The following is a 15,220-nucleotide window of genomic DNA, read 5'->3' as shown; positions in this document are numbered from 1 at the left end:
ACAAACATTGGTGGACCTTTGGGAAAAGATGGACTTGTTCGCAGTGTTGGATATTGTGATCTCTCTCTCCTCCTCTTTGCTTTTTTAATTTATTTTTATTTATTTATGATAGTCACAGAGAGAGAGAGAGGCAGAGACACAGGCAGAGGGAGAAGCAGGCTCCATGCACCGGGAGCCCAACGTGGGATTCGATCCTGGGTCTCCAGGATCGCGCCCCGGGCCAAAGGTAGGCGCCAAACCGCTGCGCCACCCAGGGATCCCCCTCCTCTTTGCTTTCAATAAACTTTTCTCTTACCGGTATTAACACAGAAGGCAAGTGAAGCAAGCCATGTAGACTTCAGAAACCCAATTACGACAGACGCAGGCTCTAGGAAGCCTGGTTTTAAGCACAAAAGAGGCTTTTAAAAGGTTGCTGATTACAGTTAAATATGGAATTCATATTTGCAAAAGGATTGCAATCAAATAACTTTCCAGTTGCTAAAAGTCCTTGTGCATTATTTTCTTTTCAGGGCATGATTTGTAAGTGGAAATAAATCGTTAAATGATAACAGGTCTATGATTAAAAGTAGGAAATTTTTGTTCTGAACTCAAAGCTTCAGACCAGCAAAATAGAAATTTCTTTGAAACTGGGTAGCCTTTTGAGATAAAAAGATGTGGAAGTTTCTATCATATTTGATCTTTATTTGTATGTTGCCTACTTTTTATTTTAACTTAGAGTAAAATAGTTACTTATTCTGAAATTAAATATAGGACGTGGAATCAAAGAAGTGTAATTTCAGCTTCACATAAGTGAAAGTGAGATTCCAGGTACGATTTTTAATGCTAAATGACTAAGTTTCTGATTTTCTTCAAATGCAGAGATTTCTCCATATCTGTTTTCTCAGTGATACATTCCTATCTTACTATGAATGTTAGTGTAGGCTGGCATTGTTAATGTTTTCACAAAGAAAATGAAAAGATGTGGGTGGGCTGTTCTAGATGCCCTGTCATCAGACATTTTGTATCACAGACCAGTTTAGGTTCACATGGGAAACAAAAGTAGACCTTTATTCAAAGGCATTCAAGATCTCTACTTGTCAGTCAATGCAGTTACATTATAGCTTTTCACATCAGGCCTGAAAATTTGAATCTGTGATATTTTTTTCGCCAAAGAGAGTAGAAACACAATTCACTTCCTTTAAAAAAAAAGGGGGGGGGGAACACATTCATTTTCTATAAAACTGACCCACCATGTTTGTAAGAGCACATTGGCTAGTTGGCCTAATTTTTTACCAGGACCAGTACTCTGGATGTTTCCATTTTAATGCTCAATATATCTGTGACATCATCATACAACAGTAGCAGTAAGAGTGCTGGATTGTAGCAAAACACAGAGAGATGGTCAAAAAAACAGCGAAAATAGACGTCAGACTATAAAGACACGATTAACAAAAGCACATATGTCTCTTGGTTTGCTAAGTTGGTGTTTGCTGCAACTTGCCTTTAGACGGCAATGTGAAGAAGCAAGGTTCTATTTTCTCCTTCTTGCTTCTTAAAATAAATGTTCTTTGGGGCAGGGAATGCACTAGTGATATAACCTAAACTCTTTAAACCTAGATGACTTACATTTCAAAGATTTTTGGATGTTTTGGTGATAAGGGGTGGAGTTACTTTACACCCTCCACTCTCGTGCTTGCAGTATCGGTATCACATTTCCTTCTGCCAGGAGAGCTTCTCACTTAGAGTACTTCAGGGTTGACTTCAGTTTTGGTAAGCCAACGTGTGTATTTGATTACAGCTTAATATATAAAGTTCCTCAGACTTTATCTTTCATGACTCATAGGGATCATTTTATAAATCAGATTAGCCGGGAACACTTAGAAAAATCGATGCATACTAATTAAAAAGATATTTCGTCAGGTGGGATCTTCTAGATCGTCAGAATGAAATACCTTTTAAAAAATATGATGTTTGCCAGAGGGGGAACAGTGAAAGCACTCATTATATTTGAGAAAAAAAATCAGTGCTATTTTCTTAAAAATGCTTTATGAAATGATACTTAAAGCACTCAAGCTAACTTTAAAGTTTCAAAATTATGACTAACCAGGGTGACTAACCCTAGACTTCTACTGGATAATATGAATAGAATAAATTAGTGAAAAAAATACTGGATAATATTTAAAGTCATGTTACATTTCTGGAAGAAATGTTACATGTTAAGATAATATACGTTGACCTTTATCTTTCTCAGAATATGTAAATATTAGGAAATTTTGCTCTCAACCAACTCCTGATTGCCAAGTTTTGGTAGCCGGGGTAGAAATGATCTCAAATGCCCTATTTAACTCACTATAAATGGTATATCTATACATGTGTGTAAATCCATACTTCTAAGCTTGTATCTGTAACAAAAATGCAGCTTTCTGGAATATATTATGAAATAACTCACCAGGGCTATACATTTTTTTTTTTTTTTTAGTGTGGTAGAGCGAATCAGTACATTCTCCATGAGGAGGAACCCTTTGGAAATTCAGAGAGTGAAGACATTATTTAAATTGTTGATTTCTAAATAGCACCCAGAATTCTTGCAACTGCAGAGAATTCTCAGAGTGTGACTGACTTCGGACTTTGGTTGTCAAAGCTGAGCCCTGGAGTTTGTTTTATGTAGTGTTCATTCCCCATCAAACTGGAAATAATTAAGGCAAGTGGCATTAGTAGTAAATGTATTGATTTCTATCACTTCTTCCTCATTCAAAAAAAAATGAGTGAAGCAAAACAAATCAGAGTTAAAACTACCTTGTCTGACAAGGACACTGTCCTAAAGATTTTAAGAGCCCAATCTCTAATTCAGCTGATTCCATTAATTTTATTTTTTTTAAAGATTTTATCTATTTGAGAGAGAGCACGAGCATCTCTGGGGGGGGGCAGGGAGGCAAGGGAGAGAGAATCATCAAGCAGACCTTCTCCTCCAAGCACTGCGCCCCCTCCCCCCCCCCCCCCCCCCACTGCTGGCCGATCCCAGGACCCTGAGATCATGACCTGACCGAAATCAAGTCAGACACTCAACTGAATGAGCCACCCAGGCGCCTCTCCACTAACTCTTATTTAGCTATTCCATTTAACAGATCAGAAGATAAAGGGACATGGTCAGTTTCATGGGTCTTAGAAGACTTTTTTCTTTTCTTTTTTTTTAAACACAGAGATTCTTAACATTGTCCTTTGAGCTACCTCCATCATGCGGTTAGTAACAGGTAGCTGATATTATCATTCATCTCGGTGGCGCTTCACTGCTTTTTGAGAAATTGAAGCAGGAATGCCTGGTTACTGTCGTCAGTTCCTTATCCCTTTTTGGGCAGCAGTCACAGGCACTAGACCTCAAGTTGCCTGCATTCCTGGAATGGTGAGCTCAACGGTACTAGGAATTTTGCCCAGTCTCGTGATTTACATAAGGCATCTTGCCTTTGAAATTCATGGAAGGCAGGCAATTTTTCATCTTTGACCCCTTATCAAACAGGTTTCATTTTAAAGCTTTGGTTGAGTATCAGATAAAGGACCAGTATCCAAGATCTATAAAGAACTTATTAAACTCAACAGCAAAGAGATAAACAATCCAATCATGAAATGGGCAAAAGACATGAACAGAAATCTCACAGAGGAAGACATAGACATGGCCAGCAAGCACATGAGGAAATGCTCTGCATCACTGGCCATCAGGGAAATACAAATCAAAACCACAATGAGATCCTACCTCACACCTGTGAGAATGGTGAAAATTAACAAGGCAGGAAACCACAAATGTTGGAGAGGATGTGGAGAAAGGGGAACCCTCTTGCACTGTTGGTGGAAATATGAACTGGTACAGCCACTATGGAAAACTGTGTGGAGGTTCCTCAAAGAGTTAAAAATAGACCTGCCCTACGACCCAGCAATTGCACTGCTGGGGATTTACCCCAAGGATACAGATGTAAGGAAACACTGGGACACCTGCACCCTGATGTTTCTCGCAGCAATGTCCACAATAGCCAAACTGTGGATGGAGCCTCAGTGTCCATCAAAAGATGATGGATAAAGAAGATGTGGTCTATGGATACAATGGAATATTCCTCATCCATTAGAAACGACAAATACCCACCATTTGCTTCGACGTGGATGGACCTGGAGTGTATTATGCTGAGTGAAATAAGTCAGTCGGAGAAGGACAAACATTATATGGTCTCATTCATTTGGGGAATATAAAAAATAGTGAAAGGGAATAAAGGGGAAGGAGAGAAAATGAGTGAAAATATCAGTGAGAGTGACAGAACATGAGAGACTCCTAACTCTGGGAAACGAACTAGGGGTGGTGGAAGGGGAGGTGGGCGGGGGGTGGGGGTGACTGGGTGACGGGCACTGGGGGGGCACTTAGCGGGATGAGCACTGGGTGTTATGCTATATGTTGGCAAATTGAACTCCAATAAAAAATAATATAAAGCTTTGGTTGAATGGTGGTTTATCTCAACAGTTCCTCACCCTGTTTGGATCTAATGCCATGAATTCCAAGGGCGATTGTTGGAGCTCAGGCTGATGGGCCAATGGGAGCCTGACTGGCTGGGAGCCGTCAGAAACAGACTGGACTACTTGCCAAGTTCATTTGTATTCTGCTTGCCTGCTCTAAGTGCCATAAGTAGATGTAATCGGTTGAATACTGTGAATTCTAATTACCAGAGGTTAAATTAGCAAGTAGGGGACTGCCTGTACTTAGAAATTATTTCATCAATAGCTTTGATAATTGCATTTTCCCCTCGCGGCACACGAAATGTTTTAAGAAGTATCTTGCTTCAATTCCTACTTGGTAATTTCAGAAAACATAATGGAATTAGAATTCATCCCCCACCCCACCCCCCCAAGCCCTCAGACCTGGTTATTCTGGAAATCATAATCCAGTGAATATTGAAGTTTGCCCAATTTCTCCTCTTCCTTGGGCTCTTCCTTTTCTTCGCCATCAGTCAATCCAGTTTCAGCATCATCGTCCTTTAGAGCCTAGGAGTAGGGAAACGAATGATACGTGAATTCAAGTGAATTCAGTGAAACCCACATCAACCTGGGCCTGTGGTTACACTTCCAAGCTGTTAGAAGCAAGCACTAAGATGCTGGAAATCCATTTGTCTGACACACATTCACATTTGCTGCTTATAGATTTTTAAAATTCCACTGGTGCACGGAATTTTCTTCCCAATCAGCAAGCAACATGAAAGCAATGGAAGAAGCCCCTCAGAATATTGCAAGCGAAAAATGTAAAGTTGTTGCAAAGAAAATGTCCACTTTGGTAAAATGTTTGGCTTTGGTTAAAACCGCTTCTTTCAGAGGTATGATAAACATGCTATTAACCAGGCCAGGTTTCACATTCATGTAGTTGAAAGAGATCTAAGCTAAGCATCATGTAAAACACCATTGTTACATGCAGCGGAGTATTTATATGAAATGTGTGGCCTTTTCTTGCCTTGTTTCCTATGAGAAAGGTAGCTGAGTGATTCTCCAAGAATTTCCATTTCCTAAGTTTCACATATACATTTATAATGGTTATGGAAAAAGTGGAAGAAACATGCCACCAGCAAATGCATGTTGAGAGAAAAATCTACCCCGCTTCCAGTTTAAGTTTACCATTTTATTTTTATAACAGCTCCACAGAAAGCTAGGCTGAATTAAATTGATTTATGGGTCTATTTGATACCAAAAAACAAGAGCAGTTATGTTTGCAATTTTGTCAAGCTGAAATCAGTATAAACATTTATTTTGCGTTAATGAACAAAAATCATGGTTCTGAACTCTCAACTCAGTTTGGACCAACTGGGTATTCTTCATCATCTAAACCTTAGTGTAATGTAAATTGACATACTAGAAAGCTCATTATTTCACAAAATATATTCTAATGCTCCTCTCTTTTGAACATAAAAATAGATAATGTATTTCACATTGAATTCAACAACTCTGCTGAAAAAAATCAAAGGTTATAAAGATGGTAAATATTAGGAGCTTTGTTTCTAAGGATATGCATTCTTACTGCTTTAGAGAATTGGAAAAAATAATTTAAAAAGCTATACATAGTTATTCAAAATTAAAAATGATAAAATTACATTTCCCTGACCACTAGTGAGTGGAAAAATTTGAAAATCTTCATAGTAACCAATTGTATTTGTTCTTCTGGGAACTGCTTGTATACATTCTTTGCTGAATTTTTTATTGTTTTGTTTGGTTCTTATTGATTTCTAGAGACTCTTTGTATTTTAGTGGTCTCAGCTTTTATATATAATGCAAATCTTCTTCCATAGTTTTTGGTTATGGCATTTTTATTGCCTTTCATGTATAGGTGTGTAAGTCAAAATAAGACAATGTGGCAGGATGCTTTGTATCTATGATAAAGTAAAGGAATTTTAACCCCTGTCAGCAAGTCAAATCTGAGAATTCTTGTCGAACTCAAAAGCCAGGAGTATATCCGGATTTCAGAAAGGCATGAGTCGTCAGACTGCAGCTCCATCACCTAGCCTCTCCTGACCTTCCAGATTTCGTGCTCTCTCTTCTCTGCTGAGTGAAAGCTTTACTGTTCATACATTTACACAGAGATTTCTCTGTGGTGCTTCAAAATGGCACTGAAATTGACAGGATTTTCCAATTTGGCTCTACTCAGCCAACTCCAGTTTGATCCTAAAAATACCCCTGAGACTTGATGGCACTGCATCAATAGAACTCATTTGGGTGGGAAGATCTTATAAAACAGCAGAGATGTAGTTGGAGATGCCTCCATTTCTGTGCTTCTTGAAAATTTTCAGGAGCCTATAATGAGTTTGGAAAATTAAAAATTATCATTATTAATTACATCTATGTAGGAAAGTTTATACTTAAATGTTTTTCTCAATAGTAAAATGTTGGTTTCCTGACAGCCAAAGGCAGGAAACAATTTAATTACTGAAAACGTACATCTTTTAACTTGGGGGGTGGGGGTGAGGGGGGATAGATCATTAAAGGGAACATGCTAGTAAAGTGACCAGAAAAGACTACTGACTTTAATTAGAGGAGCTGAGGCAGTGAAATCACCTAGCCCTTTCAAAACCTTAGCTGTGTGTCAGTCTTTAACACTCCTGTAGATGTGCTTAGAAAATTGCAGCTTAGGTAAATTGCCTCCCTGTAAGATTTTAAAGTTTTTAAAAATAATAGCAAGCTATTTAGTACATATTTCTGTCTGAAAAATCTACACGTTACTCTATCATAATTATAAAAAAAAATCATGGATTAAAATACTTTTTCAAAAGTCTCTTTCAGAACTGACAATTTACATATCATGTTTCAGCCCAGTGCAATTTGAAATAGCTGAGATATTAAATCTCCTTCTTCCTAAGTGGTTTTTGCCCTAATAAAAGGTACAGGACCATCTCTGCAATTACTCTGTATGAAATAGGGCTAAATTTTTGATAATTTCTCAGTGCCACTGTTCATCACTGAAGTGATTAAGTCTATTCTTGTCCTGAAGGCTGAGCTTAAGCAGGACGTCTTCTCGACCATCACATTAAATTCAGGCCTATTAAATCAGTAGCTATTATAATATCTCAAGAGCAATACTCCCTCCGCCTCCCTCCCCCTTAACAAAATGCAGAGAAAAAAGCTTGTAAACCCAGCAGTTTTGATGGTTTGCTAAATTGCGGTAGTGAAAGCCATGTGCTGGGAGCATCAGATCTTGTCTTAAATTTCAAAGTGTACATGCTTCTGTCTTGCTTCAGCATTCAAAAGGTGCTTAATTTACAACCATCAGAAATGATTTTAAGTTAAATTGTCCAAATTTAAATTTGATAAGGCACACTTATATAAAAGGTAGCATTGAGGGACTGAATTTTCTTTCTGTGCCCATCAGTTAAAAACTTGAGCTTTCTAATACTGTTCTATTTAATCAGTTAGTAATGTTTAAAATGAGAACCCTTTAGCTTAAAAAAAATCAATTTAGTTCAGCCTCTTGATGTGTGTCAGAATGGTACACCCTGAGCTGTGGAGCCCAGCTGCCAGGCCACTAAATGTATATCCGAGCGTTGACGAGGGTTTCTAAAGAGCAGAGGAAACCTACCGCAAGGGACAGTCCAGAACAGTCATGAGACATAACACAGATAAGGAGGACATAGAAGGAAGAAATAAAAATTAAAATATCCACACACATTAGTGAAAACCATGGAGAAATGACCCTTCCAGACCTATGACTTTGCAAATTGATAATGTCTCTCTGCATTTTTCAGTGTTCTCAAGCTTTCGGGAATTAAAAAACAAAAACAAAATAAAAACCATCAAATATAAATCTTATGCTGTATAAATATATATTGTTGTCTTGGAATTTTAAAATTCTTTGTTGGTTATAAAATTTCAACATAGCGACAGGTGGCCATGAACATTGGAATTTGAATTTCGGTGTATTTTTACGTAGATTGAAATGGTAAAAACTTACTGGTTGCCCTAGAGACTGTGTGTCTTAAGAAATCATGTCCTAAATGCCTCTCATATCTGTTGTGTTTTTAAATGAGAGGCATAGACTGTATTTGTTTTCCCCATGTTCACACCAATACTCTGTTTAAAATATTCGGTAAGTGTAATTATTTAAGCATTTTACTTTCTGTTTATGCTGTTTTGAAGTTGGGTGATTGAATGGTCACCCTGTGACATATGTCTTAAAACCATACATTCTATTTGCTTCTTTATCCTTCCTCTTCATAAAACAATAGAATCCATTATTAGCTACTATTGCCTGCCTTAAGAAGTAGTATAAGCTGCTATAGTATGACTGTTTACTGATAAAGCCTATTCTTCCTTGTCCAAATTACATTTCATTTTGTACAATTAATTGTTCATAAATTAAAATAAGATCTATAAAACCCTACATAGACAAGCAATCTGCTTGAAATGTTATCTTTTTGAGTGGTTGAAATCCTAAACACCTTGTTGTAATAGTAGATCACTATCAACTATCATTGACTTCCTACTAGGATTTGAGTATTTGACTCATTTTCTCTTCCTCTCGCATCCAAAGGAACTGATGACCAGTGAAAAAATTAACCACCACCAATTCTGTGTATTTAGAGATCTTGGTCATTTATCCAGGTCATTACAGGGGTAACAAACACCCCAACTATACTCCAAGTTACTATCTTATGTCATACAGAACAAATTCCACAAAGAAGAAAACAAATTTCTAATGCTAAAAAAAAATCCTGTAATTATAATTTATCATTATTTAATACTTTTGATTGTTAATTCTTGGATATGAGAACATCACATTTGTGTTGTATTATAGTTATGAAAATGGTAGGGCTGTATTTTCAAATTGTTTCATACACACAGCTGGAAATTCACACAGATTATTCAGTCTCTGCCCGTCTAGCACATTCTTTCTACACTTAAGCTCCCAATAAATTGTTTAAAGAAATCTCTGTCAAGTTCTGCTTGTACTGAAAATGTCGAAGTAGAGCAAGGCACGTTTTCAAATTGCAGTTATTATGTAACAAATTAACTCAAGAGAAAAATCCTTGTTAGACCACTGTGGTCAGATGTGGGTACATGGACTTCTGTGCTTGTGATTAAAACTCAGAAAAACGTAAACCTTGTTCTGAGCTCAGGACAAAGCTGGCTGAGGGTGAGTGCAGGCGCTGCATACATTCTATAGCTCTGAAACCAGTTCAGCGAGTGCAGAAGAGCCTTTGTGAAATTGTTGTCAATAGATATTACAGTGTCTTTGAGAAGAAGTGTTTAAAGCTCAAGCTGGGGAGTGGGGCTGGTGCCCTGAGTGGATGGTTAACTAGGAAACTATGCAAATGTACTAAAAATGCCCTCCTCGACTAAACTGTTCTTAAGGAGATTCACCTATTCGAGAGTTCAGTTAATAGTAATTAATACTATAAGAAGAACTCAAAAAACTATCGATATATGTTGCTATTTGGGAATAAGTAGAACTTTTGAATTATTAGAAAGGAAACAAAGATCATGGAAGATGTTGTTTTCTGTGAAAAAGCTCTACATTTACATTATTAATATGAATTAAATGTTCTTTAAAGATACCCACTATGAAAATGATTCCAAAAAACAAGAGGAATCTAAATATAATTGTTAAGAGTAAACTTTATTTTGAACCAACTCATCCACTTAGTTCAATAAAAATAGACAATAACGTAAAGAATATCCAAAGAGCTTCCTGGGCCTCAGGAAGATAACCCAGCCCGATGGATTCCATAGCCTGTATCATGATTTCATTGCCCCTAACTCATGAAACAAGAATCTTGCCTTAAAATTATGCGCCGTTCTTTAGGACTAGCTGGCAGTTCTCTCCCTTTTTACTCACTGTTTAGCTCCCTGTTGCTGAGCGCTAATTTTCGAGGCGGATGAATGGGTAGGAGTGGTGGTTTTCGTCAAGTATGGTAGACGGCCGTAAGTCTGAGTTATTTAACAGTGACTGTGGAGCAGTGGTGATGTGACAAAGGCAGCCTGCCCACGAGGGAGAGCAGTCAGCCACTCTGGATTCTTTCTAACTCTAAATGCAATTAAGACTGGCTGAGCAGATGTCACCAAAATACTCAGGCATCATTCCAATCTGCTGGGCCTGTCAAGATGGCCCTGCCGGTGGTGGATGCCCTTTCCTGGTTCCCATGTTTAGGAGCCTGGAAAAACCCCACCAAATGTTTTCCTTGCACTTTGGGACATTGCATAATTACTGAAAGGATTGCAAAGCATTTTGACAACAGTGACATCTGTCCAGAAGTTGTTTATTTCCACACTCCTCTGGCATCAAATTATAAGTCATCTATGAACTTGTAACAAAATCATCAAAGAAGTGATATGGTAGGAAAACATTACCTGGTCTTTCATGGTCTTCCCTAAGTCTTTCACATCTTTCATGTTGATGGCATTCTTCCCTCCTTTCTCTTTCCCCTTCTTCTTGTTTTTCTTTTTGAACAAACATTTCTTACAGATACAAAAGCAGCAGGTCAGGACTAGAAGGACAGCGACTATGGCTATAGCGATTAAGGCCCACGGTGGCACTGAAAGAGGAAAATACGTGGAGAGTGTTAGTAACAGACGTTACCTAGGCAAAGCCTTTTGACCTATGGGCTACAAAAGTATTCACTGATTAATTTGTATTTACTGAGCGCTGCAGGCACCCTGTCCTGTGCTTCGCTACCCGTGTTTCTTCTGCCTCGATGCAGGTTTGTGTTTCCACTTCATCCTTCCACATAGGCCAGATGTGCTTCCTCCATGCTGGCTTTCCATTCATCTATTCCTTTCTTCATCTGGAGCCCAGCTCTGGAGTTTGGCCTTGGAGTTTAAATCCTGCCTCCACTGTGTATTAGCTGTGTGATCTTGGGCAAGTCATCTAACCTCCCTCTGCCTCAGTATCCTCATCTCTCAAGTGGTTCTAAATGGGTCGGTATCATAGCCTGTCTGAAGATTAAAATCAGATGCATTTCCTGGCACATGGTAAAAGCTTAATAAATATGAGTCTTAATAAATAGACTCATCTATTAAATAGTAGAGGTTCTATTAATATGTTCTGGGTATAATGGGAGGAGCGACAACAATCAAAGAACCAGAGCAAACAAATATCATAATGGTAACCAAGGTTAGGAAGAGGTCCTTGGTGCTCTGCAAGTCACCCACTCTAAAAGTAGGATGGACGCTTACCTGCCCACGGCCTCCAGAGGCAGGGCAGGGGTTATGTTCGGTGCCTCTAATGTCAGGCTTTGATTCAGGCTTGGCCGTTTTCAGGCTGTGTGACTCTGGCTTGATTGCCTAACTGTTCTGAGTTTGTTTCCTTCTCTGTAAAGCGAAGATGATAATGGTACCTATTTCTAGTATCCTTTGAAAATTAAGGGAGTTAATATACTAAAAAGCTTAGAATGGCATCCAGCAAATAGCAGGAGCCAGATGTTAGTGATTTATTTTCAAGGTATACAGCTAAGTATTATGGGTAACACACAACACTCAGAGTATATGTGGGGATGTAAAACGTGCACCCTAATAAGTACATATTTAAAAAACACAGGAGTTAGTGGATATCTAGGGAAATGGAGAGGAATAAAAAATGATTTTTTTTTTGATGAGAAGAGTAGCTTCAGTTTTAGAGACTGTTTAAAATAATAAAGCATATATAAATAAACACATAGACATTTTTCTATTATAGTTTTCCATCTACTGAAGTTACTCTGTTTCCTTATTTGGCATATCCTATACCACGTACTTATGTTTAAAACAAACTCTTGTGGAAATATTTAAGATTTCACTTGCCCAGAAAGGAATTTTATTCAACTATTGAGATTAATCAGAAGAAGCAACTAGATTTGCCTGCTGTAATTAAGAAAAAACACTGGACATTGAAATGGTAAGAAAAAGCTACATAAACATGATTAGTACCAATGATGGGTGAACACAAGTCAGGAATACTTTGATAAAGTAGAAGCACTTAAAAACTAACCCTTTCAAAACTGAGAAAACCCGCTCTTTGCTGTCCTTCCGCATTTAGCTTTATAGTGTAGAACACTTACTATGCGTATTATTCTAGTTTAGGATTGGCTAATAAATGTTAGCCTAAGGATTTATAAAAGCACAATTTCTGAAATTGTGTTTTCAGGCAAAGAAATAGTTGAAAGCAATACATAAGCCCACACCAAACAACATGTTTTCTCATGTTGTCTAATCTCATTAAACAATCATATTTTTAAAATGTAAATTAAACTTATGTAACCAATGACATCATTCATAACACCTCATTTAAAACATTCTACCTCTTTTGATCTAGCTAAAACCCTGCCATGCATGGACGAGAGAGTCTACATATTCATTACAGGCCAGACAGTATTAATAATGACCCTTCATTTTGAACCTCGTAAATTATTCTTCTAGTCGGACTTGTGTGACAGTCTCTCAGAGGGCTACATAAAAGTCTCTTAAATTACACAGGATGAGACAGAGATCATTTGACAACTTCACAAAAAGAAAATAGTGAAAGCACAGGAACATTATTTAATCACAAGGAGTAAAAGAGGTAGGGACATGGAATTACAGGAGGAAATTTTAAATAGTGCAACTCGAAGGTAAAGTATAACCACTGAGGACATTTTGTGATTTTTATTTCTTAAGGTGCTGCCATATTCTAGATGTGATCTCCTGAATTGCTTAATTTGCAACTTCGAATTTTCTGTACAGGATATATGAAATTCACAAAGTTTTTCTCACAATTTACTGGCGCCTTTAGAGAGAATTAAAAAGCCTTAAGGTTACCGTTTTGTGTACCCCTACGAAAGCCTGGCTGAATAGATACTTGGAATATAAACCACCATTTTTAATTAAATTCAGTTATTTGAATTGAATTTTCATCTTAAATTCTGTGAAGATGAACCAAATACTTAGAATTTGGCTAGTTTGGTAAGAAACACTATCTGTAGCATTATTCATTAGTAGTATTTGTAGAAATGCTTCAATATTAGTGAGAAAATCTTTATATTAAGCTAAAAATTGATTGAAGACCTACTTAATATGGGCTAGCAATTCTTAGCTGCTACATACATGATCTCATTTAATATTTATGGTAGTTTTTTCATTATCCCTTCAGTTTTATACAGGAAAAGCCTTATACAGAGGAAAAGCTATAGATCCAAGAGTTTGAGAAATTCAAATACATCTTTATATTATTAGGTAAAAAGTGTTTATATTTTAAATGTATACAAAAGGAAAAATCTAGGGCTTTGAAACTTTTTAATAAAACATTTTATATTAAAAAACAGTGAAAATAAAAAACAGCATAAGATGTTGCCAAGAGTGATTTCCATAATATATAGTCTAGCCACAATAAAAAAAAAATGGGCTCATCAAAATATTGCTATTGGCAGAAAGCTATTAGCTTATTGTTATTGCCACCCAACTATCATTAAATGGAATTTTACAACAAGAATTTTAACATTTAACTTAAAAGACCTTTCAGCAGAAAATAATAGACTAGCGTAAAGCTTTCCATTAAAAATGTTATTTTCATTTTCTGGTTAATGAATTAATCTCACATTGTTTAACCCAAAGATAAACTGATGCATAAGAATTAAGTCAAAGTCAATTCTGAACTGCTTCTGATGTTTTAACGTAGACTTTGTGGTAGACAGAAAAATTAGGATTCCTCCGAAATGCCCACATGCTATTCCCAGGGATTTGTGAATATGTTACTTTACGTGGCAAAAAGGACTTCGCAAATGTGAATTAGGATCTTGAGATGGAGAGGTTTTCATGGGTTACATTTAGTCCTGATGTATAAAAAAGGCAGGCAGGATTTTCAGAATCAGATTTGAAGATTCTGTGCTGCTGATTTTGAAGATGGAAGAAGAAACCATGAACCAAGAAATGTAGGTGTCTCTAGAAACTGGAAAAGGCAAGGAAATGGATTCTTCCCTATAGTTTTATTGATTGACTGACTGATTGATTTTTTAAAGATTTTATTTATTTGACAGAGAGATAGAGCCATTGAGCACAAGCTGGGGGAATGGCAGAGGGAGAGGGAGAAGTGGGCTCCCCACTGGGCCAGGAGTCTGATGCGGGGCTCGATCCTAGGACCCTGGGATCATGACCTGAGCCAAGGGCAGCTGCTTAACTTACTGAGCCAACCCGATGTCCTCTCCTATGGTTTTTAAGAAGTAATCCATTTATACAACCATTATGGAAAAGAGATGGAGGTTCCTCAAAAAATTAAAAATAGAGCTGCCATATGATCTAGCAATCTCATTCTGGGTATATATCCCAAGGAAACAAAAAAAAAAATTACTGTTGTGCAGTGGTATATTCACCCCCATGTTCACTGCGGTATTATTCATAATGGACAAGATAAAGAAACAACCTAAGTCCATTAATGGATGAAGGGACAAAGAAGATGTAGAATATATTCACACAATTGGAATATTATTCAGCCATAAAAAGGAAATCCTGCCATTTGTGACAACATGGATGACTCTTGAGGGCATTATGCTAAGAGAAATAAGTCTGTGAGAGAAGTCCTACGGGTAAGTACTGTATGGTCACATTTATATGGGAAACCTATAAAAGTAAACTCATGGAAGCAAAGAGTAGACTGGTGGTTACCAGGGGCTCAGGGGTGGGATCATGGGAAAATGTTGGTCTAAGGGTAAAAACTTTTAATTCTTTTCTTTTTATTAAATATTTTATCTATTTATTCATAGACACACACACACACACACACACACAC

At 37.3% G+C, this 15,220-nt stretch overlaps 1 protein-coding gene across 6 annotated transcripts in view; it reads right to left on the bottom strand.

Annotated features, from left to right (window-relative positions):
• SYT1 (synaptotagmin 1) overlaps nt 1-15,220 on the bottom strand; it is a 531,062-nt gene that overhangs the window by 143,699 nt on the left and 372,143 nt on the right. For 3 of the 6 annotated variants that reach the window (XM_025992159.2, XM_072724443.1, XM_072724444.1), the window contains 2 exons: nt 10,837-11,021; nt 4,876-4,989 (listed from right to left, as the gene is read on the bottom strand). In XM_025992159.2, coding sequence (XP_025847944.1) covers nt 4,876-4,989; nt 10,837-11,021 — 299 coding nt within the window. Of the gene's footprint in view, nt 1-4,875; nt 4,999-10,836; nt 11,022-15,220 lie in introns of all 6 variants that reach the window. The other 3 variants (XM_025992158.2, XM_072724441.1, XM_072724442.1) reach the window with 1 other exon arrangement.

This window comes from Vulpes vulpes, chromosome 10 (genome assembly GCF_048418805.1).
Source record: "Vulpes vulpes isolate BD-2025 chromosome 10, VulVul3, whole genome shotgun sequence".
Lineage (NCBI taxonomy): Eukaryota > Metazoa > Chordata > Mammalia > Carnivora > Canidae > Vulpes > Vulpes vulpes.
The sequence above is the reverse complement of the archived record's forward strand: the minus strand, read 5'-3'. Positions and strand labels throughout refer to the sequence as shown.